Source organism: Sciurus carolinensis, chromosome 8 (assembly GCF_902686445.1).
Source record: "Sciurus carolinensis chromosome 8, mSciCar1.2, whole genome shotgun sequence".
Taxonomy (NCBI): domain Eukaryota; kingdom Metazoa; phylum Chordata; class Mammalia; order Rodentia; family Sciuridae; genus Sciurus; species Sciurus carolinensis.
In genome coordinates, this window is record NC_062220.1 from 14916832 (window position 1) to 14941387 (window position 24556).

Genomic DNA, 24556 nt, shown 5'->3' on the forward strand with positions numbered 1-24556 from the left:
ATCCGTGTGCCTCGAATGTGTGTCCTATTAGGACGGTAGACACTAAAGAGACATTTCTCCTCTGGAAGCGTTTCGGGACAAGCCCCGCTCCTCACGGGTTTGGGAGCTCTTCTATCTGGCGCTGGGCTCCTGGGCCTTTCCAAACCCTCTTCGCCTGTCTTATGACAGTCATTACTCCTGCCTGATTGCAAGCAGCTTGGGGCAAATGTGGTGCCCCAAGCTAACTCTGCCTGGCGTGTCCCAGGCCCACTCCAGTCCCATAAGTGGGTTAACTGGCCGGAGCAAAGCGAGGACCAGGGAGTGACCCTTCCGTGGCGTCTAAGTCCAGGTCTCCAGGTCTCGTTCCCAGGCTGAGCGCATCCTGCCAATGGCTCTCTGGCCCAGGTGGAATGGAGACCGCGACACGGTGGTCTTCAGCACAGAAGGGGTTAAGCCACCATCTCCTCCACCCCCGATAGGCGAGGGGGCGAGTCCGGCAGAAGGTCCTGTTTACCGTGGCTCCCCTCGGCGGCGGGCCCTGGGAGAGGGGTTGCCGTGGCAACTGGCCCGGCGCCCGCCAGCTGCGGATTAGCTCACTGGAGCCGGGGCGGGATGGGTCGGGAGGAGGGGGCGCGCGTCACCGCAGATCGTCGCTGCGCCGCGAGAGGAAGAGGAAGGGGCAGCCCGACGAGTCGGTTCTCGGCTGGCGGGAGGGGCGCGGGGCGGCCGCGAGGAGCGCGCCGCCGAGGCCGGGGGCGGCGGGGACCCGACGAGAGCGCGCGGCGGGGACCCCCGGGGCCCGCCGGCGGTCGCGGGAGGCAGCGCGGACAAAGGCGCGGAGGGCTGCGGGCCATGGCGCCCCGGGGTCCCGCCGCCGCCCGGCCCCGCACCGCGCCGCCCGCCGCCCGGGCGCGCCCGGACGTCCCCGAGATGCACCCCGGAGCCCGCGGAGCCGCCGCCCGCGGGGAGGTAGGGCGGGGCCCGGGTGCGGGGCGAACTGGGGGACCCGGAGGGGACTGGAGGCGGGAGGGAGGAAACGGCTCCAGCTGCCCTAACCCGGAGTCGGGAGGCGGTTCTCTGCAGACCAGCGGCTGCGCTCCAGCGGCGGCCGTGGGGACGCTTCAGCCCAGCCCGCGGGACTTGAGCGAAGTGCGATCCAGACCAACTCCCCGGGTCGGGAGGACGCCCGGGGCCGAGCCTCGCCCCGAGACCTGCAGAAACTGGGCGGGGTCCCCTAGGCGGCGCTGGGCCCGGGAGCGTGAGCGTGAGTGAGTGCGCGCGTGTGCGCTCGCGGGGAGACCCAGACGACCCCGCAGCCAGCCCCACCCCTCGCTGCGGTCGGGATTTGCAGTCTTGGGAAAGCAGGAAGGTAAAGGTGACCGAATCTGCCTTCTCCCACTTTTCCCCAAGGATGGAGTCGGGAACAGATGAAGTCCAGGGGAAGTCTCTTCACAACACAGGCGGGTCACAGGGATCTGGATTCTGGCCACCGAGCAGAACCAAGACCTGTGGAATCCTGCTGTGAGCGGCCAGGACGGGAAGCTGAGCATTGCGCTCTAGGGCCATGGATTGGGGCAGGGGAAGTGCAGAGACCCAGCTTTCACCCGCTGGTGCTGGGGAAGGAACAGGCAGACCCCTGGCTTGTGCTCAGAGGGCTCCAAGGGATGACTTGAATACCCCAGATGAGGTTGGGTAATAATGGGGCGGGGTGACAGGGTTACAATCAGGCACTTTACAGTAATTTGTTATTAAATGCTTACACTCTCTGGTTACTACGTTTAAAAAAATCATATGAAATAGCCAGAGTGGAATAGAAAGTTTTTGGGGTGGGAAGCATAGAGTGGAATTCTGAGAGGAAGTCCAGGGCAAACAGAGACTTCTTTTCAACCTCGTATATTTTTTATTTTGAGATAGGGCCTTCCCAAGTTGCTGAGGCTGCCTTGAACTTTCCCCATCCTCCTGCCTCAGCCTCCTGAGCCACTGGGATTCAGGTGTGCTGGCTAGAGACTGATTGGGAGGCAGAGCAATGAAAAGACTGGCAGGGGGGCTGGTGTCCTGTCCTTTATTCTGGAATACTTGAACCCTGTCTGAGTCCTCTAGTCACAGAGTGAAGGAAGACCAGAGGAGAGGCCCCCAACTCAGGGAAGACCCAGAGTTGATGCTTGGGCTGAACCCTGGAAACAAAGCAGGAAAGGTTGTTTCAGCTTATGTAACGGCATATGTAAAGTCACTGAGAGGGAGAACCCAGCATAGGGAGAATTCAGTAGGGCTGTGGTGCGGAGGGGTGTGTGTGTGTGTGTTTGTGCGCGCGTGTCACGAGTGCTTAGGGAAAGGCTAGGCCGGGTTTGGAAGGCTCTTCAAGGAGGAGGAGTTCCCCAGAGGTCAGATTTGTGTCTTAGAAAGCTCACTCATTGTGTTGGGTGGAGACCTGCAGGACTATGAGACCAAGTCTTTGCAGCATCCAGACCAGGATTCTTACTGAACAGGGTGACAACAGTGGTGGAGCAGGAGGGGACAAAAGGATTTCCAAGGTCAAGAGGTAGGCACTGCTGTGGACTGTTTGGGGCACAGAGTGAGGTAACTTAGACTAAAACCAAGTACAGGAATGCCCAGGAGAAAAAGCAAAGCAAAAGGAGTGGACATTTTGAATGGCCTGAATTGAGCAGATTACAATACTTGGACAATGAGTTTGGCTCTAAGTTTTCTGGCAACTTAGGAACAAACAAAAATACACTGGCTTGCATAGTTTTGGATTGGGGACAACAGAAAGCATACAAATTAATTTTCAGAACAAGATTTTTCCTGGAATTGAACTCAGCTGGGATTTTATCAGGGGAACTTTATGTGAAGACCAGAGAGTGACATAGGGGAAAAAAAAGTCTTCATTGTATAAACAAAACAAAAAAATATAGATAAGACAATAAAAAGGAAAAAAAATCATTATTGGTGTTACAAAAGATGGGAAGATAAAATTGCACATGACTGGCTTCCTATACCATCTGCCTCTTAGGACGAGGGGAATGTATTTAGGGCTATCAGTTCAGGGTGTGGACAGCCACGGCACAGAACTGCTAGAGCCAGGGAACCCCTGGAGTGGTCACTCAAGGGAGGAAGCGACAAGACATCCGCTTGCTTGAATGTAGAAGGCAGAGCCTCCCAGGATGCCCAACCACATACTACTTGGCCTGTACATGGGTGGGCCGAGACCCTCCTGTAGGTAGGGAGGGAGGGCCTAGTGCGTCCTTAGACCAGCATCCAGAAATCCTGACCAATGGGGAAGCAGGCAGATTGGCAAGTCCACTTCCTAGTGCGGTTCAGGTGTTTCTGCGCCCAGACCTGATGTTTAGCCTGATATAAGGGAGTCAGATTCAGAAGACCAAAGATCCTCTCCCAGGGGAGGATGGGAATGTGAGAATCTTGTTGCCTGCAACACCAGGAAGTTGTGGAGGAAGGACACAGATCTCCTGGCCAGCCCCTCCCCTAGGTGTCCACAGAAGGCAGAGAACCTGCAGAATCTAGGACCACTCCTTGCTAAGGTACCTTCTAAATTTTATACCATTTCTTCTGAGCAACTTTAGTGGTCTTAACAGTGAATAGGTATGGAATTCTGACCCCACATCAGGCTTCTTAAAGTTTTTTAACTTGAAGTACACGTTAGGTTATACATTGAAATGCAAGAGAGGGGAATTGGTTTTGTTTTTTTTTTTGGTTTGTTTGTTTGTTTTTGTTTGTTTTGTGGTGCTAGGAATTGAACCCGGGGCCTCGCAGGCTAGGCAAGGGCTCTACCACTGAGCTACACCCTCAAAATACTTGATGCCTGGGCTACACCCTATATCAATTAATGCAAACTCTCTGAGAGTGGCCCTGGGTATCAGCATTCGTCAAAGTCTCCAGATGATTTTAAGGTACAGCCAGTTAAGAGTTGCTTTAACACATCACAGAAGGGACAGAAACCTAGATTCCGAAAGATGAGGGGGTGGGTTTCGGGGGGTGCGTGGGCTGCTTCACATGTAAGTGGCCAGGGCTGACCCCCTCGGGCCTGTGTCCCACTGGTCCTGGGTCTGTGCTCCTGCTGGTCTCGCCGCCTTGCCCTGAGGTGTTTGCAGGTCCTCCTGTGTTCTTCAGGCTGTCACTTTGCTGAAGCTGAGGCTCAGGAGTCCCTTCCCTGGTGTGCCAGAGTGGTGATTCTTGGGGTCTGCTGACACTGCTTTCTCGGGGGCTGGTTGTGCAGGCCTTGTAGCTGTGGCAGCTTGCTGTCCTCAGCCGCTTCTCAGCATGCACCCCTGGTCTTCTACGGCTCTAGGGACCCAGTCCTGGGCCCACCTGCCAGCCTTGTGTGTCTGGGCACGAACCCTTCTTCCTCCACTAGAACCATCTGACCTTCTCACATTTCCCAGGCTACCCCAGCCCTCTCAAAATGCTCTGTGATTCACGCAGCAGAAAAACTGCCAGACCACTGGACCCCTTTAATAACAGGAGGTGAGTGATTAATGCAGTTCTCCGTGGAAGAACAACAGTCAGATTGTCTTTTACACTGGCGTTAAAAATCAGTGTCTGATTTGGGCAAAAATTTATCATGTCAACTCTGTTTGCCCAGAAGTTAGGCTCTTTCTCAGCTGGGGCGTAGAGCTGCTGCTTGGTCCTTGGCTCCCCTCTGACATCTTGGTCCTTAGCTGTAGTTCAGTGGGGCTAAAAGAGAGGTAAGCTGGAGATCCTCTCTAACTGGCTGACCTATGGAAAACCAAGTTATCAGTTTTTCTCCTGACCTCAGGGAAGGGAGGGGTGAGTCACTCTGTAGCAAGTTTAGGGAGGACAAGTCCCTCAGAGGGAGGGATTGAGCTGGAGAGGGGCCAGGATGGGGAGTTGTGGTCCTGGCCGTGACTGTGACCATGGCTGCACTCTGTCATGCCCAGGCCTTCCATAGGCTGCAGATCTCACCCAAGGGTTTGTCAGGCCTGTTCAAGCAGAGTGTCAAATGTTTCCTTTTGTTATTTTGTTTTTTTTTAAAAAGTATGCTTCACATTTTTAAGTTTCCTTATATATACACATTTTCTATGTATATATATGTAAATTCTGAAAATCATGTTTACTGTGAAACTTTTAAGCAATACATTAAAAAAATGAGATAAAAATGAAAGTTTATCCTATACTACCCCCTGCCTGAGAGGCAGTCACCGTTTGGTACATATCACAAATCCTCCTAGATATTTTTTCTTTGCATATGATATGATTATTTGTTAACAGAAATAGAGGCAAGTGCTACTTATTGGTCAGCAACATGCTATCGAAATGTAAAAACACTTAGTGGGGGTAATTTTTGTGTAGTACATACACAGCCTTCTTGGTAACAGCTTCCCAGGGTTTTTTGGTATGGATTGATTTGGATTGATTTAATTTGTTTAACAAAACTGATTCATGGGCAATTGGTTGTTTTCAATTTTAGCTGTTATAAGTGATGTTGCCGCAACCCTCTCCAGCCCTTGTCCCGATATTTCCATAAGATACAACTCTAGAAGTGGAATTACTACCTTAAAATAGGTTTCATGGCTGGGGTGTAGCTCAGTGGTACCACAGTCACCTAGCATATCCACAGCCCTGGGTTCCATCCCAGGCACTACAAAAAAGAAACAAAAATCACAACTGGGAGTTTCTAAAGTAAAAGGGAAGCACTAAAAATGAGTTTTAACAGAGGGGCTGTGTTTATGTTGCCCAGGCTGGTCCCAAATTCCTAAATGATCCTCCTATCTCTGGGACTACAGGCACATGCCACTGTGCCTAGTACAAAAAATGAATTGTCAGTTGATGTTCAGCAGCCTGAACCTGGGCTGTCCTGGGGCTGCACCTTTGGCCACGCTGCCAAAGGCTGAGGGTCAGATGCATCCTTGCTGGGGTGGATGTTTTGTCCCCAGGGAGAGATGACTCGGTCCCATCCCTCTGTCCTCTGGCCTTTCTTATCCACCTAGGGTCAGAGCCTGAGTCCAGGGAAAGTCAGGGGGCAGGTGGATGACTGAGACTACATGTGACCTTGTACTTTTTAAATGAGTCAGAGGAGACGGCTCCTGCTGTCCTGCCCCTCCCATGGAAAAGTAACACTGCCTGCCTCCCCCCGGCAAACTGAAAGCATCAGAGCAGGACACAACAGGCATTTTATCTGTGGTTCTCAAGTCCCTGGGCAATCTAGGCTAGACCTCCCCAGAAGACTAAGCAAAAGCGTTTTATGGGATTATAAAGCATATCACTATAAAAGCTGAATGCACTTGGTCAGGGGAGAAGTTAGCTGGGGAAGATGCCGGATGCTCTGGTTTGGTTCCTGCACAGGAGCGATAGGGTGGCCTGAGACATAGAACTTGCATCCCCTGTGGTTGTAGAAAGTCTAGGCTCTCTGCCACAGACTTGGTCAGAGCGGTGGATGGGAAGACAGAGAGGAGCTTCTTGAAGCACCAGCCTGTGCTCTGGGCCCCCCTGCAAGGGCATTGTGTCTGGCTCTCTGGGTACTCCGAGGGGTCCTTCACCTGATACTCAGCTGCAGGTGAGATTCATTCCAACTTGGAATGAAGCATGTGGTCATCTAACCCCAAGGACAACTTCCGGGCATCTTGTGGCAACTGACATCCTTCACATCTGGTCCATTTCATCATTTGTTTTTGTGACAATCAGAAAACATACACAAGCTCCCAGGACATCAAAGGGAGACCAGTGAACTCTGTTTACCCCCCAGTGAACTACAGCGCCTAATGGGGTGGGAAAAGGTCACAGAGGAGAGAGCTGCTTAATGCCTCTCAAAACAACCACACTTGGAGATTCCAGCTTCAGGAGTCGGGGCCGAGGGAGCCTCTTATCCCAGGCTTTCCTCCCTGAACACAGGACAGCCAAGATTCCATGCCTGGGCCCAATGCAGAGAGACGGGGAAAGGGGCACAGAGGCTGCTTCTAGGTATACACACAACTTGGGGTTCAGGCTGCTTATTGATTGGAGGAAAAGAGAAGGAGAATGTTATTTTCAGGGTGGCAAGAGAAGCATAGAATTGGAAAAGTCCCCTGGGATAGGTCTTCAAGTTCCTCCCCACACCCCTGAAATCTGGCTTTGGTCCCTAACCATCTGCTGAAATTTTATCCCAGGTTACTAATGGGAAATCAACGGCCAGTTCACTGTTCTCTTGGCTCTCGATTTTGCTAATGCACTGTACATTCCTGACTCTTCTTTTCTTGAAACCCACCAAGGTTGGTATAAAACTGCTGTGCTCTGATACATGTGGGCTAGTTGTCAAAATATTGAGATGCTGCTGTACTGGTTGCTAAATAACTTTTTTTTTTTTTTTCCTGGTAATGGGAATTGAACCAGGATCTTGCGAATGCTAGGCAAGTGCTGTACTACTGATCTACTACTGAGCTACATTCCCAGCCCGCCCCACCCCTAGACCTTTTTTAGCAAGACAGGGCCTCGCTAAGTTGCTAAGACTGGCTTCAAACTTGCAATCCTCCTGCCTCAGCCTCCTGAGTAATTGGGATCACAGGTGTGTGCCCCCCCTGCTCAGCCCATGTCACATTTTCATTGCGTATTTTGAATACTCCCTCCTCACCTTAGACACCATACATTTTGGTTGTCTTAATTGTCTTCCAAAAAAGAGATCTTCACTGGGTCTTTTGCATTCAACAGACATTTACGCATCACTCTCAGTAGCCCATGATCCGGTGGAGATATTAGTAGATAAGTCAAAAGATGTCCAGAAGCTGGGCGTGGTGGCATGTGCCTGTAGTCTGGATGCCGAGGCAGAAGGACTGCTTGAGCCCAAGCGTCCTGGGCCAGACTGGGCAACACAGCACGATCCTGTCTCTTAAAGCATGCGTTGGATCGGACGTGCCTTCAGAACCACCTTCCAGCTGGAAGGTCCAGATGAAGAAGCCCAGTCGAGGGCGACATGGTGAGAGCCTCAGTCCTGCTCTCTGCCCCTTCTTCACTTCCTCCCCCAGGCAGCTCATTCATGCACCTCCCAGCTTCACCCCTGCAGGATCTTCTCTGATGCTTAGTTCATGGCCTCCAGCTGCTGTGGTCTGTTTTCTGTTGCTAATAGCATAGTACCAGAGACTGGGAAGTTATAATGAAAAGATGTTTATTTGGGCTCATGGTTCTAGTCCAAGGTCCAGAACCTGCATCTGGGGATACCCTTCTTGGCAGAGTCCTGAGGTGGTCCTGGGCATTACATGGCCAGACACGGGGAGCTGAGACCTAACTCTGCAGATAACCCACTAACTGTATACGTGGATCAACCCACTCAGGACAGAGCCTTGATCACCTCTTAAAGGTTCCACCTGCTCTCACCTCTTAATATCTTATTAGGGTATTAAATTTCAAGATGAGTTTCAGAGGGAACAAACCACACTCAGACCATATCACTCACCTAAGTCTTTTTTTATTTCCCCCCTTTGGTACCAGGGATTGAACTCAGGGGCGCTTGACCACTGAGCCACATCCCCAGCCTTATTTTGTATTTTATTTAGAGACAGGGTCTCACTGAGTTGCTCAGCACCTCGCTTTAGGTGAGGCTGGCTTTGAACTCAAGATCCTCCTGCCTCAGCCTCCCAAGCTGTTGGGCCGCTGGGATTACAGGTGTGGCCACCATGCCTAGCCTCACCTAAGTCCTGAAGGGCCAGACTCTACCTCCTTTTCTGTAGCAGTCTGTGACTCCTCTGACTTTCATTGTCCTCTGAATTCTTCCAGTTTATATTTGTTTCACAACACTAGCCATGGTAGTTTAAATTTAATCCTTAACCAGTGTCACATTGTGATCCTGTTCAATGTGTTATCAGGCACTCCCTGGACTCATCTTGTCTTTTTGTCTTGAATGATTACAATCTTTTATTGCTGTTTGGTTGACTGGGTTTATGCCTTTTATCTTGATGGAGGGCAGGGACCATTCCTTCAGCACCTCCCACAGATACTATGTTCAGCATGTCGATTGATCTTATGGATTATTGATCAGATTACCTAAATGAAATCACAGACAAAAGATCATTTTCCATATCTTGAAATTTAACTAAATAAAACCGAGCACCTTTCCAGGCAGTGCACAACCCCAAGTATAAAATGCCAGGAACAGAGTAAACAAACAGAAGCGGGGGCCTCAGCTCGTAGGGGCCTGGAAAAGGGCATGGGAAGGAGGTGGCCAGGACAGCAGGCTGCACTGTACCTAGACTGGCCTTGTAACCTGTGAGGCAGAATGCTGGCCACTGCCCCTGGCATGTGCTTCTCCCGCAAAGGAAAGGGGGTCAGCTCTCCTAATAATTTCAAAACCAATTTTTGCAGATTACATTGTCACAGTGTCATACATTGAGAGTTGTCTGCGGTGCCAGGGACTGAACCCACATACACGCCTCTTGTATAGTAGGCGAGTGCTCTATCATTGAGCTACACGCGCAGCCCCACTGAAGAGTATTTTAGGGTTTTACCACATTGGCAGCCCTCTGGATGAGTTGAAGACACGGGATTATTGTTATTTTTCAATACATGGTTCTATGTTAGCATTCATGTTGGTATTATTTGGCAGGGTTGGGTGTACTTATAACCACAGAATACATTTGTTGGGTGCTTTTCACAGGACGTGCCCCGTGCAGGGACTTTATGGGAGCTCTCTCACTTCATCTTTTCCAGTCTTTCAAAGCAGGCCCTGCTGTTAGCATGGAGAGGACTAAGGCTTGGGAAAGTTACTTGCCCAAGGTCCTGCAGCTCTCAGAGTTCACTGGAGTTTGAACCTGGGTCTGTCTGGTTCCAAAGCCTTTGCTTTAACCCCTGTGATATTCCTTCTCTCCTGCCCCTTTCCCAGAACCTGGGAGCAGCCTCTGCTCAGTTCTCTTGTGCTGGCCCCGTGGATGGGGATGGGAGATGACGTCTCCCTCTAAGATTGTGCCTTTTGTCCAAATGTGCTGGCGGGGGGCCAGGCCTGGAAACTCTCTGCTCATGGAAAGAAAGAACAGAAGCCAGCAAAAGAGGGTGGGAAGGAGTCTGAGGGGGAGGAAAGGAAGAGGACAGGAAGGGGAGAGAGTGAGGGGGTGGGAAGGCAAGTTTTCAGGCAGTGCAGCTGGAGAGAGGTGGCTGCCAGGAAGCAAGTGAACGTGACCTTCAGGTGCATTCCACTCAAGGGGCTGTTTGGTGGTGTGATGTGAGCATTCAGCCCTGGCAGGCACAGGCCCTGGGGCTGTCCAGGTGCCCGGAGGCCAGGAGAGTCATGCAGGGTGGCCCTTTTTCCCCTCGGGATTACTATTTGGTGAGGTCAGGTTAAAATGAACATCAGCAAGGCCTGCAGGGGGAAAAAGTCACAAAATGGTAACTGAGGGCTGTCTCCGCTAGAGGGGCTGGCTGCTGGCGGCTTCCAATAAAATCAGCTCTTGGGTTAGGTCGTAGCTCAGTGGTAGAGCACTGCCTAGCATGTGTGAGGCCCTGGGTTCCATCCTCAGCACCACATCAAATAAATACATGAAATAAAGGTCTTGTCTCTCTCTTTTTTTAAATAACTTTATATATTTTAAAATTTATTTATTTTTAATTTTTTTAGTTGTTGATGGACCTCTATTTTATTTGTATGTGGTGCTGAGAATCGAACCCAGGGCCTCACGCATGCTAGGCAAGTGCTTTACCACTAAGCCACAACCCTACCCTTGGCTCCCTCTTTAAAAAAAAAAAAAAAAGAATCAGCTCTTAACAATTCAGAGTGCCTCCTCTGGATCCAGGAATGGAAGACTCTATCTACTCTGCCCCTTGGGCACACGTTAGGCATCTGAAGGAGAATCTGACAGGACTCATTTAGCAACCACGTAGCCAGAGGAAAAGGTCATTCCTCCAGATCTTGGTTTCCACATCTATAAAGGGGGCAATAATAGGGTTAATGTAAAAATGTGATGAGGGGCTGAGGCTGTAGCTCAGTGGCAGAGCGCTTGCCTACCATGTGTGAGCCTCTGGGTTCGATCCTCAGCACCACATAAAATAAATAAGTAAGGTAAAAGTATTGTGTCCATCTACAACTAAAAAAAAAAAAAAAATTTTTTTTTTAAATGCGATGAGCTAGGCGCAGTGTGCACGCCTGTAATCCCAGTGGCCTGGGAGGCTGAGGCAGGAGGATCATAAATTCAAAGCCAGCCTCAAAATAAAAAAGGGCTGGGATGTGGCTAGGTGGTTAAGTGCCCCTGAGTTCAATCCCTGGTGCAAAAAATATAAAAATGAAAGAACTCATGTCCTGTCAATAATGTTAGCCATTCATTCATTATTGCAGTCTAATCTGAAGTGTCAAAACATAAATGTGGAGCTGGGGCTGTGACTGTGGCTCAGTGGTAGAGCGCTCACCAAGCACGTGAGAGGCACTGGGTCGAGCCTCATCGCCACATAAAAATAAGTGAATAAAATAAAGGTATTGGGTTGATCAACAATTAAAAATTTAAAAAATGTGAAACCTTAAAAAATATATTTTAATATTTGAAGTCAACAATAAGAGAGCATAAGGCATGTATATTTAATCAAGGGTAGATAAGTTAATAATTGCTATAGAAATTCAGAGGAGGAAGAACTTTAGCTTGGGGTCATCAGGATAGGTTTTATGGAAAAGTTGGGGTTTCAGCTAGACTTGATGGGGAATGCAATAACACAGAAGAAGGTGGGGAAATACCCGAGTAAGATTGCAAATATAAGTGTGGGAATGAGGAAATTCCAACTCCCCAAAGCCCAGGAGTAACTTTGCCAATAGGACACTCTATCCATTCTCTTTTGCAAGAAATAAACTTGGATATGGTATTTGGTATATGTATTTCAGCTGCAAAAAATTACCAGGAGCTGTGACAAATAGAGAGGACTTTGAATGTGAAGTAACATGGCTCCTACCCAGTCTGGCATAGGTAGATTTCTGTTGTGATTGCTTTGGTGTGTTCTCTATCTTTGTGGAAGAGCATTCAGTAGGAGCCCATGCTTAATATTACCTGATATCTGTGGGCCATTTTTTTTAACGGTTCTGGGAATCAAACCCAGGGACTAATACATGTTAGACAACAAGCACTCTACCACTGAGTTGCACTCCCTAGCCCTTGGATTTTTCTTGCTTAAAACAAAAAACAAAACAAAACAAAAAAACTCTCAACATCTTAGTAACAAAGAGCATTTCTCACTTAAAAAAACAAAAATGAAAACAACAAAACACTAACTCCAGAAATCTGTTGGGGTTGTGAAGAGGCTGGCTTCTCAGCTGACAAAGGGCAGCGGTGTGGGAGGGACAAAGGAAAATAAAAAAGAAACACTGTTTTTAACAGATTTTTTTGCCGCCGTGATGAAAAGATGTGACAAGAACAATTTTAGAGGAGGAAAAGTTTATTTGGGACTCGCAGTTTCAGAAGTCCCAGTTCACAGATGGCTGAGTCCATTGCTTTGGGTCCAATGTGAGTCAGAACATCATGGCAGAAGAGTGTGGTAGAGGAAAGCAAGTCTGGACATGGCCACCAAGAAGCAGTGACACTTCTGCTTTCCAGACACAAAATATGTACCCCAAAGGCACATTCCCAGTGACCCATCTCCAGCCACACCCTACCTGTTTACAGTTACCACCTAGATAATCCATATCAGAATTAATGCACTGATCAGGTTAAAACTCTCAACCTAATTGTATCACCTCTAAACATTCTTACATTGTCTCACATATGAGCTTTTGGAGGTCATATGGAAATTATAACAAATACCTACAACAAGAATATGTAGGGTTGAGGATATATCCCAGTTGATAAGAGTGCATACCTCACATGCACAAGACCCTAGGTTCAATCCCCAGCACCACCCCACCCTGCAAAAAAAATAAAAGAATAGGTAACCAGGGAACCCCAGTCCTCTGAAGGAAACTTCTTTACAGAAATGTGGTTACTGGGTTGGAGTGTGGAGGTGGTGAATGAGCCCTGGGTGGGGTGACAGGGCCTTGGGTTCAGCTTCTGCCTCCAACGGTTGGCTATGCAGCCAGAGTAGGCAAACCACAAACCACTGGGCCAGTGTAGTCATTTCCAGCGCTAATTTCTTGCCTGTCACCATCCTATGTTCCTGTTTGGGAGCATCTTCATGACAAGGGCTTTTCTAGCTTCATTATGTATTGCTTTTTACATTAACTTATTGAATTTCCTCACTGGATAGGAACCTTTAGGAAGCACTGTCATTTATAGGCTGGGTTCTCAGTGACCTACTGGGTCATGAGGAGAGAGCTGTTGAGGCCAGGAGGAGGATGTGGCAGGCCGGGTCAGCCAGTGCAGGCGACACTCCCAACAGGGTCCTGGGAGAAGGGGCTCAGCATTTCCTGGAGCCAACTGACTACCATAAATAGACAGAGGGATGGGAAAAGGATTCAGTCATCCCTTTTCCTCCTGTCAACTCAGCTCTTCCTTCTGGTCGCCAGACTAGGCAGCCTCTTGTAAATGTTTTTCGTTCACATGTGTTCCCTGCCAGTGGGGGATGGGGATGGGGATGTGAGATCTGCTTTCTCAAATATTGTAGGTCCAAAGCAAAAAGGCATGTATGCCTTTGTTAACCACAGTAACTTCTCAACAGGCCATTTCAACATACGCCAGAGTTTTATCAGTGGGATTTGATTGGGAAGAAAGAAGGAAAGGGTAGACCTTGATACTGTGGCCTCATTAACTTCATTCGAGGGTTCGGCACATCTAACTCTTGTAATACCTTCCCAGGTCCTCAAAAGGTTAGGTCTCAGTGACATGGGCCATACTTTAGATGTCCCTAGCACCACGTCACGAAGAGTCTGCTCAGGGCGGAAAGGGGACTTGAGAGCTGCTTTAGTGATCTCCATAGTGTAGAAAATGGTGGACCACCCCCAACCCTCTGTACAGGCTGGAGGAAAACTGGGACTTCAGTTTCTTTAGCTGAAGTTTGCTCAGCTTCATCCATATGGATGCAGATCATCTTTAAAACAGTGACACGCATAGCGGTTTTTCTTTTTTCTCAGGTTGGGAAAGTAATTGAGCGCAGACTGAACATGACAGTATGGGTTGGCGGAGTATCCTTGGGTTGTTTAAGGAAAGGGCACCATGGCGGCCTGGCCCGGAGTGGCCCGAACCCAAGCAGGGCAAAGCCACCTTTCCACCAGCGTGCATCCGCTCCCAGTGCTCCACTCTGGGTTCAGTCCTCCTGGGGTGCAAAGGGCGACGAGCGCTTCCGGTTCCAGCCACGCAAGGCTTGACGCAGCTCTCCGGAAGCGGGCCCTGATTGGCCCGATTTGACTCAGGCCTCCTTTACAGCCAATCATCTGTGACCTGGGGGTGGGTCCACGGCTCTTATATGGCGGCCGGTGGGCTTGTGGCTCTTGGTTGAGGGAAGGGGAGCGTGGCGAAAACGAGGACTCCTCGCGAGGTAGGCAAGCCTTCGTATTTACCGCCTGTGCTTTTGCTTTCTTCAGCCATTTTGCACTGGTACGTTTTAACGTCTGTGCTCGCAGGAATTCCAGCCCTGAAGTTCTTGCTGAGTGCCTTGACCGAAGTGGAAGTTGCTTGGCAAGGAGTCAAGGGTGTGGTACAGGAAGGACTTGGGGGCTAGACCCAGCTTTTTAAAGCGCTGTGATACTATTTATCAGCTGTGTGCCTCAGTCTCCTGTAGAGGACACTGTGCCCAGGACACTGTGCTAGGTAGACGCTTGCTCACCTGCCCTCCTTTTCTCCTTTCTCTCTCTGACCATCTTATTTTGAGATACAATTCACATACAGTAAAAGCTCATCCAAGCGTGCAATTTGTTTTTTTTTTTTTTTGGTACATGTAAAGTTGAGCAACCATCGTCACAATTGTAGCCACCTTAGCTCTTAGTCACCCCACCCCTATTTCCTTAAGCCCTAAGCAAAAACTAAGCTACTTTTATCTATAGATGGCCTACTTGGAACATTTCATATAAATGGAGTCACATAATATATATAGACACCCCCCTGCCGCCCCCCCCAGTACTGGGGATTGAATACAGGTGTACTCTACCACTGAACTACACACCCAGCCCTGTTTTATTTTGTTTTATTATTTTTATTTTTTATGGTGCTGGGGATTGAACCCAGGGCCTTGTGTGTTATGGGGCGCAACTTATGAACAGACCAATCACCACTGAGAAGTCCAAATTTGAGAGTCTTTATTAAGCCGGCCCGGCTGACTGTCTCACACAATGCCCCCAAAAATGGCTATTGGGAGAACAACCCTGACCACAGGGTTGTAGGGGTTCTTATACCAAAATCACATTAATCATAAGTGTCTGTTGCTATGATTCAAAATTACACATTAACATCATGAGATCATCAACAGAGGGGGAAATGGGTCAAAATGACCCTTACCTAGGAACAAACTAAAGAATGGTTACTAACATCCACACAATCATCATTCACATGGTACATTGTTTAGGAGCAATAGGGATCAAAAGAGAGCAATGTTTCTTTACATAGGAATTATCATTCTGTATTGTTAAACATGTCACACTAAGTAACTGATGATGGGCACAGAGGCGGGGTGTTCCCATGGGAGAAGCTTATTTCCTACATAACATGGAGTCTCAGATCAAAATGGAGTCTGTTTAGTCATTTCCCTTAGAGTCTGGCCTATAACATTCTCACAGAGCCAGATCTGTCAGCCCATCACATTGTGCTTATGAGGCAAGCACTCTACCAACTGAGCTATATCCCCAGCCTCCCTGTTTTATTTTACTTTATTTATTTTGGTACCAGGGATTGAACTCAGGGGCACTTGACCATTGACCCACATCCCTATCCCCAGCCCTATTTTGTATTTTATTTAGAGACAGAGTCTCACTGAGTTGCTTGGCAACTTGCTTTTTGCTGAGGCTGGCTTTGAACTCGGATCTTCCTTCCTCAGCTTCCAGAACTGCTGGGATTTTAGGGGTGAGCCACCACACCCCACCCCTTTTTTAATTTTTATTTTGAGACAGCATCTTGCTAAATTGTCCAAGCTGGCCTGGAATTTGCGATCCTTCTGCTTTAGTCTCCGGAGTAACGGGGATTACAAGCATGCGCTATATGGACTTTTTTGACTGGTTTCTATTTGCTTAACATGTTTTCAAGGTTCATTCATGTTATGGCATGCATATATACTTTATTTATTTTGTGACTGAATAAAATTTCCCGGTTTGGATATACCACACTTTATTTATTTAGCCTTTTGGGTTATTTCTGCTTTCTGGTTCATTCCTGTAGAAGAACATATCTGAACATTTGTTTTTATTTCTCTTGGGAACTGCATTATTTCTATGACTAATTATGTTTGTCCTTAATGCATTGCCTGACAGATTTTAACAGTGTTAATTTCTTTACCCTGACCTTCCCAGAAGGTTATGAATGAAAGTTATTTCCTGCTTGTTGCTCTTAGAAGAAAGGCAGGCTGCTCCCAAAAGTCTGACCCCCTCGGGTCACATTCTGAGGTTAGGGTCCTCAGCATCGCTGAATAGAAGATTCTCGCATCAGGCATGAGAGAGGTGATGATCCCAGATATGGTGAGTGAAAGGTACTGAGAGAACAGCTATCAAGTTTCGAGGGGTGAAACAGAATTTGGAATAAAAAGATAAGGATTAGATTCCCAATTCTTCTATTTGAACACTATGATAATTGGTAAGTCTGACCTCTGATCTTCTCATTTTCAAAGTGAGGATAACAATAATTACATTTGGAAAATGGAAGAATGTCAGGTTCAGTGGTGACTGTTCACTCCTCAGACTGTAGCCCATTTGTGAAACTAGTTCGTGCCTGCAGCTGGTTTTCTGTCTCTGAGGAAAACCTAGGCCCATCTCAGAGTTCACAAAGTTTGCAGGCACATCCAAATTTTCGAGGGTGATTTTAATTTGAGTCCTATTCATTTGGGCTCTTCAGTTATTCCAGCACATTTATTTAAAAGTCCAGGATTAAAGGTGGAACTCAGTGGTAGAGTGCTTGCCTAGCATGTGTGAGGTCCTGGGTCCATTCCCCCCCGTACTGCCAAAAAAAAAAGAAGGAAGGTCAATCTTTGCCCTAGTGATTTAAGATGTCATCTTTGTTGTACATAAGTTCTAAGTTGTGTGTCTTGGATCTGTGTCTCTTTCTGTTCTGTACCACAGGCCTGTTTATTCTTGTGGCTGTACCACGCTGTTTTAATTATAGAGGCTTTATAGTATGTTTTCATATCTGGTATGAAAAGTCTTCCCCACAACTTTTAATATTTTCCTAGCTCTTCTTGCATGTTTGGCACTCTTGTCCTAAGGTATTCAGCGTCCACCTGGAAGGGCCTGGTGGATGGCAGGGGTGGAATAAAGGTTATAAGGGTTGAGTTGTTTCTTGGACCTGGGGGGGCTTACTTCAGTAAACTGGCTTTGTTACATTCTGTTCTCTTTTATATTCTTGAGCACTGGAAGCTTCTAGTGACTGGATAGCTCTCATTTTCCCTGAACTCCCAAACAATCATGCAAGACAGTTTGTTTCTGTTTTTGTTGTTGGCAGTACTGGGCATAAAATTCAGTGCCTATCACTGAGCTACATTCTGTGTTTTTTGTTTTGTTTTGTTTTTTGTTTGTTTGTTTTTTGTTTTTTCCTACAGCCCCAGGCCTTTTTACTTTTATTTTGAGCAGGGTCTCACTAAGCTGCCCAGGCTGCCCTGGAACTTGTGAACCTCCCACCTCAGCCACCCAGGTCGCTGGGATTATAGGTGTGCGCCACCACACCTGGCTTCTAACGATTTGTCAATCAAAAAAATAGGAACTTTAAAAAGGAAAAGTAGTGCTCCTTTTGGCAGCACGTAGGCTAAAGTTGTGAATGAAGACAACTGCGTAAGGCAGAGGAGAGTCTGTGAGCCGTTTTACCTGGTGAGCATTCTGTGGTTTTTGATGTTGTTTTTTTTTGGTACTGGGGATTGAGCCCCTAGGCACTTAACCACTGAACCACATCCCAAGCCCTTTTTTTTTTTTTCTCGTTAACATTTTTTTAGTTGTCAATGGACCTTTATTTAATTAATTAACTTATTTATATGTGGTGCTAAGGATCGAACCCTGTGCCCCACACATGCTAGGTGAGCACTCTACCACTGAGCCACAACCCCAGGACCCTCCCAGTCCTTTTTTATATTTTATTTAGAGACAGGGTCTTGCTGTGTTGCTCAGTGCCTTGCTAAGTTGCTGAGGCTGGCTTTGACCTCGCGATCCTCCTGCCTCACCTTCCGAACCACTGGGATTACAGGTGTGCACCACCATGCCCAACCTATTATTATTTTTTATTTTGAGACATGATCTCATCAAGTTGCCCAAGATGACCTCAAACTTGGAATCCTCCTGCCTCAGCCTCCTAAGTAGCTAGGATTACAGGGGAGCACCTCCATACTCATCAAAACAATCTTTAATAGATTTGGATAAAGAACATAATGAGTTTTCTGTACTCTTCTTGCAATTGTTCTATAAGCTTGAAATTATTTCAGAATAAAAATTGTTAAGGTCATTATGCTTCTGATATCATCTTGGCAAAAACTTTCAGAAAGTCTACACAAGTTAGGTTCCCAAATCCTGCTTTGGTTCACGTATTGACACTACAAAGAAAGCCCACAAATCAGGTAGACAGAATCAGCAGTTAGGCAGAATCACTGTTGCTTTTCATGCCATGATTTCTGCTTCCTGAAGTGTTGATCATCCTGAGATCATGCAGACTCCTGTGCTGTTCCCCAACACAGCCCAAAGGAGATTGGGCCCATCTTCCAGCCCTGCTCATGGACTGCTCTTCCACAAAGCGTCCTCACCTTCACTTGTTCTGCTTATCATATTGTGTTTTATTGTAGACATTCTTGTGCATCTTATTTCTTGTTTGAGAATGAAAACTCTTGGGAGGGCAAATAAATCTATTTTACATTTCTCCTAGGCTGTGAAATGTGTTGTGTGAAGTAGACACAACTATTAGTTGGAAGGATGGATTAGATAGATAACTCTTTCCCTGTTAGCTGTCAATCCCTGTGTAATCTCAGTGTTAGACCCATTGAGACAATGGTACCAGGGAGTGGTTACTGTGGCCCAGGATCTAAATCTTCCTGGTCACTAATGGAGAGGAGGTTATGACAATAAAATGTACTTATTCCTCCATTTAGGAAATACAGTGGCAAAGCAAAACAAGTTGTGGAGTGATGAACTCAAGAGAGCTGAATGCTTTGCAGCTATGGTGGCAACTGGAGGCAACTCTGGGGCTTGCCAGGGACACTACAGGTTAGAGGGCTTGCCCAGCATGCACGAAGCCCTGGATTCAGTCTTCAGCACCACACACACACACACACACACACACACACACACACACACACACATAGTACAGTTTAATGGTTTATAATATTCATGGAGTTGTATAACCATCACCACAATCTACCATGGTATTTAAAAATTTTTTCTTTTTTGGCGATGCTGGTGATTGAAAACAGGTCCTTATATATGCCAGATAAGCACTATACCACTGAGCTACATCCCCATACCTCGCAACCAATTTTAGGGCATTTTCATCACCTTGGGAAGAAGCTCCAAACCCATTTGCAATCACTCCCCATTCTTCCACCCACCTATTCCTGAACTCTGCAATCACCATTCTACTTTTTTGTTTGTTTGTTTGGTTTTTTCGTTACTGGGGATTGAACCCAGAGGGACTTAACCAATGACCTATACATCCCCAGCCCTTTTGTAATTTTTTATTTTGAGACAGGGCCTCGCTAAATTGCTGAGGCTGGCTTTGAACTTGTGATCCTCCAGTCTTAACCTCCCGAGTTGCTGAGATTATAGGCATGCACCACAATGTCCAATGCCTAAGTATGATCGCCCACCGCCCGCAGGCGGTGGGCAATCACAACGCGTAGGCTTTTCTTGAGCACAGGAACCAAAAGGGGTTTATTCCACAAGTCTCCGACTTATATTGAGAACATCAGCCTATCAGAGAGTAGACTACCAGGAAAGTCAGCCTATCAAGGAACAGTCTCCAGGCAGATACCAGGATCGCCTCATGTACAACAGCCAACCAGAGTTACTTCCTAAAACTTGTATATGAGTGCAGCTATGTCTGGCAAGCTGCCAGGCGCCATCTTAGAGATCAGGCCACGGTGCGGCTCTGGGGCCCTCAGAGCCCGCCCCTGACACCTAAGCACTTGTTTATTTTTTATTTTGAGGTGGTCTCACTAAATTGCTCAGGATCTTGTTAAGTTGCTGATGCTGGCCTGGAACTTGAAATCCTTTTGTCTCAGCCTCCCAAGTTACTGGGATTATAGGAATGCAACTCAGTGGTTAAATGCCCCTAGGTTTAATCCCTGGTACCAAAATAATGCATGCATAAAATAAAATATGTAGGGGCTGGGAGTGTAGCTCAATGATAGAGCATATGCTTGGCATGCAGGAGGCCATGGCTTCAATCCCTAGCATTAAAAAAAAATTATCTGAATTCAGACTATTGAGCCATATTTTAGCAGCATTAGCATATTTCATAATTTTGTGACTTTTTTTTTATTTTTTTGGTACAGGGAATTGAATCTGGGGCACTTAACTACTGAGCTACATCCATAGCCCTTTCTATTTTGAGACAGGTTCTTACTAAGTTGCTGAGGCTGGCCTCAAATTTGCAATCCTTCTGCCTCAGCCTCCCCAGTTGCTGGGATTACAAGCGTGGGCCACTACATCTGACCTTTTATAACCTTTATCAGAGCGAGAACACCAGTAATTATCATGCATTAACTGGGTAGGTCTGACCAACTCCCTAAGCCTTCCACAATGTAGTGTAGTGTTCACGTGCAAGAAGGCCATACATTGTACATTCTCTGTCTTTACCCTCTATGGGATGGTGAACCCAAAGGCAACATATGGAATTATTTCCACATTGCCAAAGAGCGAGGGGGAAAAACGTGATTTGCAAATGTTGTCAAGTGAAAAATGTGTTTCCATGCTACTAAGGTGACCAGCTGCATCTCTATATGTAAAAATGTTCTGCAGATGTGAGAAAATCCTTTCTGGATTTATGAAAGTGAGAACAAGACCTCTTGAGCTGCCTCTGGCCTCCGGAGCATCACCAAGTGTGGTCCAGTCTGTATTCTTAGACTGCTCAGATCCCAGAGGCTTCATTTGTCAGGCAAACTGACAGGTGTAGGTCAGGAAAATACTGATCTGGTGCTTAAAAGAAAATATTTTTGTCAGTCGCTGAGTATTCACAATCAAAGAAGGTCTTGACTGTTACTCAGATTGTATTCTTGGTCTTGAGGCCTCCTTTAAAGTGCAAAGGAGCCTTGATATTAAACCCAGTGTAGGGAAGTGTGTTAATTTTACATCTTATAAATTATCATCTTATAAAGAGAAAAGGTTTATTTTGGAGCCAGAATAGAGTTCAGAGGTTATAATCCATGACTGATTTGCTCTGTTGCTTTGGTCAGGCAACACATCATGGCAGGAACATATGATATAGGAAAATCACTCACCTCGTGGTCCTTAGAAGCCAAAGAGAGCAAGGAGGGGACCAGGGACCCATTATCTCCTTCAAAGGTACACCCCCTTGACCTAAAGACCTCCCACTAGGCCCACCTCTTAAAGGTTCTACCACCTTTCAGTCATACCAAGCTGAGAATCAAACTTAATTCATAGGCCTTTTAGGGACTCTTAAGATCCACATATAGCAGAAAGAGTCAGTGGAACAGCATCTGGGTTCAACGAACAAGACCAACTCACTTAGTGCTGATAATACCTGCATCAGCTTCCCAGGATACTCAGAAATAGGAGGAATCAGATGCTGGAGTGATACACAGCTTGACAAAAGAGAGGGCAAATTCAAGTGTTTCTGTTGCTGGTTGATATTTTAAATGACACGAAAATAAACCCCATGGTTCAGCTCTATACCAGGAACTTAAATGCCTTTGAATTCCCTGGGGAACTACTTTGGTGACTTGATTCACTTGGTTGGGGCCATGATTCCTCACTTTCAGAAATTGTCCCTGCTGAGATTTGTTTTGTTTTTGTGTTGGGTATCGATCCCAGGGCCTTGTAGGCAAGCACTCTATCACTGAGTTGTAGCCCATTTTACCTTATTTTTGAGACAGGGTCTCAGTAGTTTGTCCAGGCTGCCCTGGAACTAGCCATCCTCCTGGGATTCCTAGTGTGGGATTCCTAGCGTGAATCCAGTCTTTTTTTTTTTTAAATACAGTTCTTAGTATCCCAGGGAATTGGTTCCTGGATCCTGCTGGGATACCCAAATCCAAGGATGCTGAAATAACTCATATTAAGTGGCATAGTGCCTGTATATAACTTATGTACACCCTCCGTATGCTTTACGTCATCTCTAGATTACTCACAATACCTAATACAATGTAAGTGACATGTAAATAGGTGTTATGCTATATTTTTTAGAGAATAGTGACAAGAAAAAAGTCCATACATGTTTAGTTCAGATGCAATTTTTCCCCAAATATTTTCGATCCATAGTTGGTTGAATCTGCAGATGTGTTCACTTCAGATACAGAGAGCTGCCTGCATGTCCACCAGGTGTCATGTGGCAGCACACAACCATAGATTGCTCACCCGTTTCATAGTCCTCCATCTTCTTCCAAATGTGAAAATATTGGTTTGTTCTTGAAAATACAAAATAAATAAATAAATAAAACTACAACTCATTCTATTTTGTTTTTCCCAAATCTTTTTGTTGAGGGAGGACAATGAAAATAAAGCATCAAAGCCGAGTGTGGTCATGCATACCTGTAATCCCAGCTACTCAGGGGTCTGAGGCAGGAGGATCGCAAGTTCAAAGCCAGCCTCAGCAACTTAGTGAGTCACTGAGTTGCTTCAACTCAGTAAGACTCTGTCTCTAAATAAAATACAAAAAAGGACTGGGGATGTGACTTGGTGGTTAAGTGCCTCTAGGTTCAATCCCTGGTACTAAAAGAAAAAAAGAAACGGAAGGAAGGAAGGGAGGGAAGGAGGGAGGGAAAGAAAGTTAAGCATCGGGAGGCTCAGCAGTGCATTTCACCATGCAGCTCTGTGTAGTAGCAGACTTACTATGTGGCTACAAGCTTTTCTGCTTCCTTTATCTCAATTTTTTTTTTTTTTTTTGCTGCTGGGGAATGAACCCAGCGGCACTTCACCACTGAGCCATATCCCCAACCCTTTTTTATTTTGAGAAAGGGTCTCACTAAATTGCCTAGGGCCTCACCAAGTTGCCTGGCTTTGAACTCATGATCCTCCTGCATCAGCCTCCCAAGCTGCTGGAATTACAGGTGTGTGCCACTGCACCCTGCTCAACTTATTTTGGGGATACAAATACCTTTTGGGTATGTTTGCTCAGAAAACTGTTCAGTTCAGAAGACCAGTCGTGTTTTGTAATTGTTATAGTTTCTTCTCTACTTTTTGCCTTCTTTTCATAAGCTGGGAAAACTGAGAGATATTAGAATGTTTAAAGCTGAACACCCTGTTAGCTTTATTTGTAAGGTAAAGACGATTTAAAACTTAATTTATTGGTGTACAGTCATTTATGATCTAAACTAAATATTATATATGTATATAATATATACACATACATATTATGTATTATATGCCTGTGTGTGTGGTATTGGGGATTCTACACCTTCTAGGCAGGTGCTGTGTCACTAAAACTACATTCCCAGCAACTATATTTTTTAATCAAGTTACACTTAATATATATTATGCTTCAGAACTGATATACCAAAGTTCCAGCAGGAAAGGGCACTGGAAATTTTAATTGCATGGATTTTATTCCTCACTTCACCTCCTTCCCTGCCCAGATTTTCATTTTTTCCATTGAATAAAATTACAATTTTAAATGAGATATAATGCACATGATTCTCCATTTTAAAGTGTAGAAGTCCGTGGTTTGTAGTATATTTACTGTATTGTGCAGCTGTTAACAGTATCTAACGTTAAAAGCAACCCTTACCTGCCAGCATTCAAGGTCTCTCTGCCTCCCCTTCCCCTGGAAACCTCTCATCGACCTTCTCTCCCTGAATTTGCCTCTGGACGGTACATAGGAGTGGAACCATATGCACGGTCTTTTGTCTGGCTTCCTTCACTTAGTGTTTCCATGGCTCATCTGCGTTGTGTGTGATGGTACTTCTCTCTTTTTCAGAGCTGAATTCCAGTGCATGGATAGATCACTATTTATGATCCATTGGCCAGTTGATCAACACTTTCTCATTTCATTTTTTATTTAAATCGCTTGTTATTTTTTTCCCTTATGGCTTAAACATACCTAGATTTACTTTTTCTATTCTCTAGTGTAGTGATGTCCAGACTTCTTCTTTTTTTTTTTTTTTTTTTTTTTTGTGGTGCTGGGGATTGAACCCAGGGCCTTGTGCTTGTGAGGCAGGCACTCTACCAACTGAGCTATATCCCCAGCCCCAGACTTCTTTCTGTAGGTGACATTAACAGCAAAATTTCTGTCAACTGTGTACAGTGCACATCAACTCCTTTATGGTAGTCACCATAAAACCCCACCAGAGTTAATTGGAAGAATGTTCTTACTGTTGATGTGATCTCAGAGGCATCCTATTTAGTTCATAATGAATAATTAATGCCAGAATAAATATGAACAGTGCTGTATTATAA

General features: G+C 46.3%; 1 protein-coding gene across 7 annotated transcripts in view; it reads left to right on the forward strand.

The window, feature by feature from the left end:
• The first annotated feature begins 590 nt into the window (after positions 1-590).
• The window catches only part of Dennd2a (DENN domain containing 2A), an 85800-nt gene continuing 61834 nt past the window's right edge, over positions 591-24556 (forward strand). For 2 of the 7 annotated variants that reach the window (XM_047561004.1, XM_047561007.1), the window contains exon 1: positions 591-948. Coding sequence is in view for 3 of the 7 variants with exons in the window: in XM_047561000.1 (XP_047416956.1) it covers positions 1391-1500; positions 2414-2518 (215 nt within the window). In the remaining 4 variants the exon portion in view is untranslated. Of the gene's footprint in view, positions 949-1120; positions 1349-1389; positions 1501-2413; positions 2519-19133; positions 19196-24556 lie in introns of those variants that run through there. The other 5 variants (XM_047561000.1, XM_047561001.1, XM_047561006.1 and 2 more) reach the window with 5 other exon arrangements.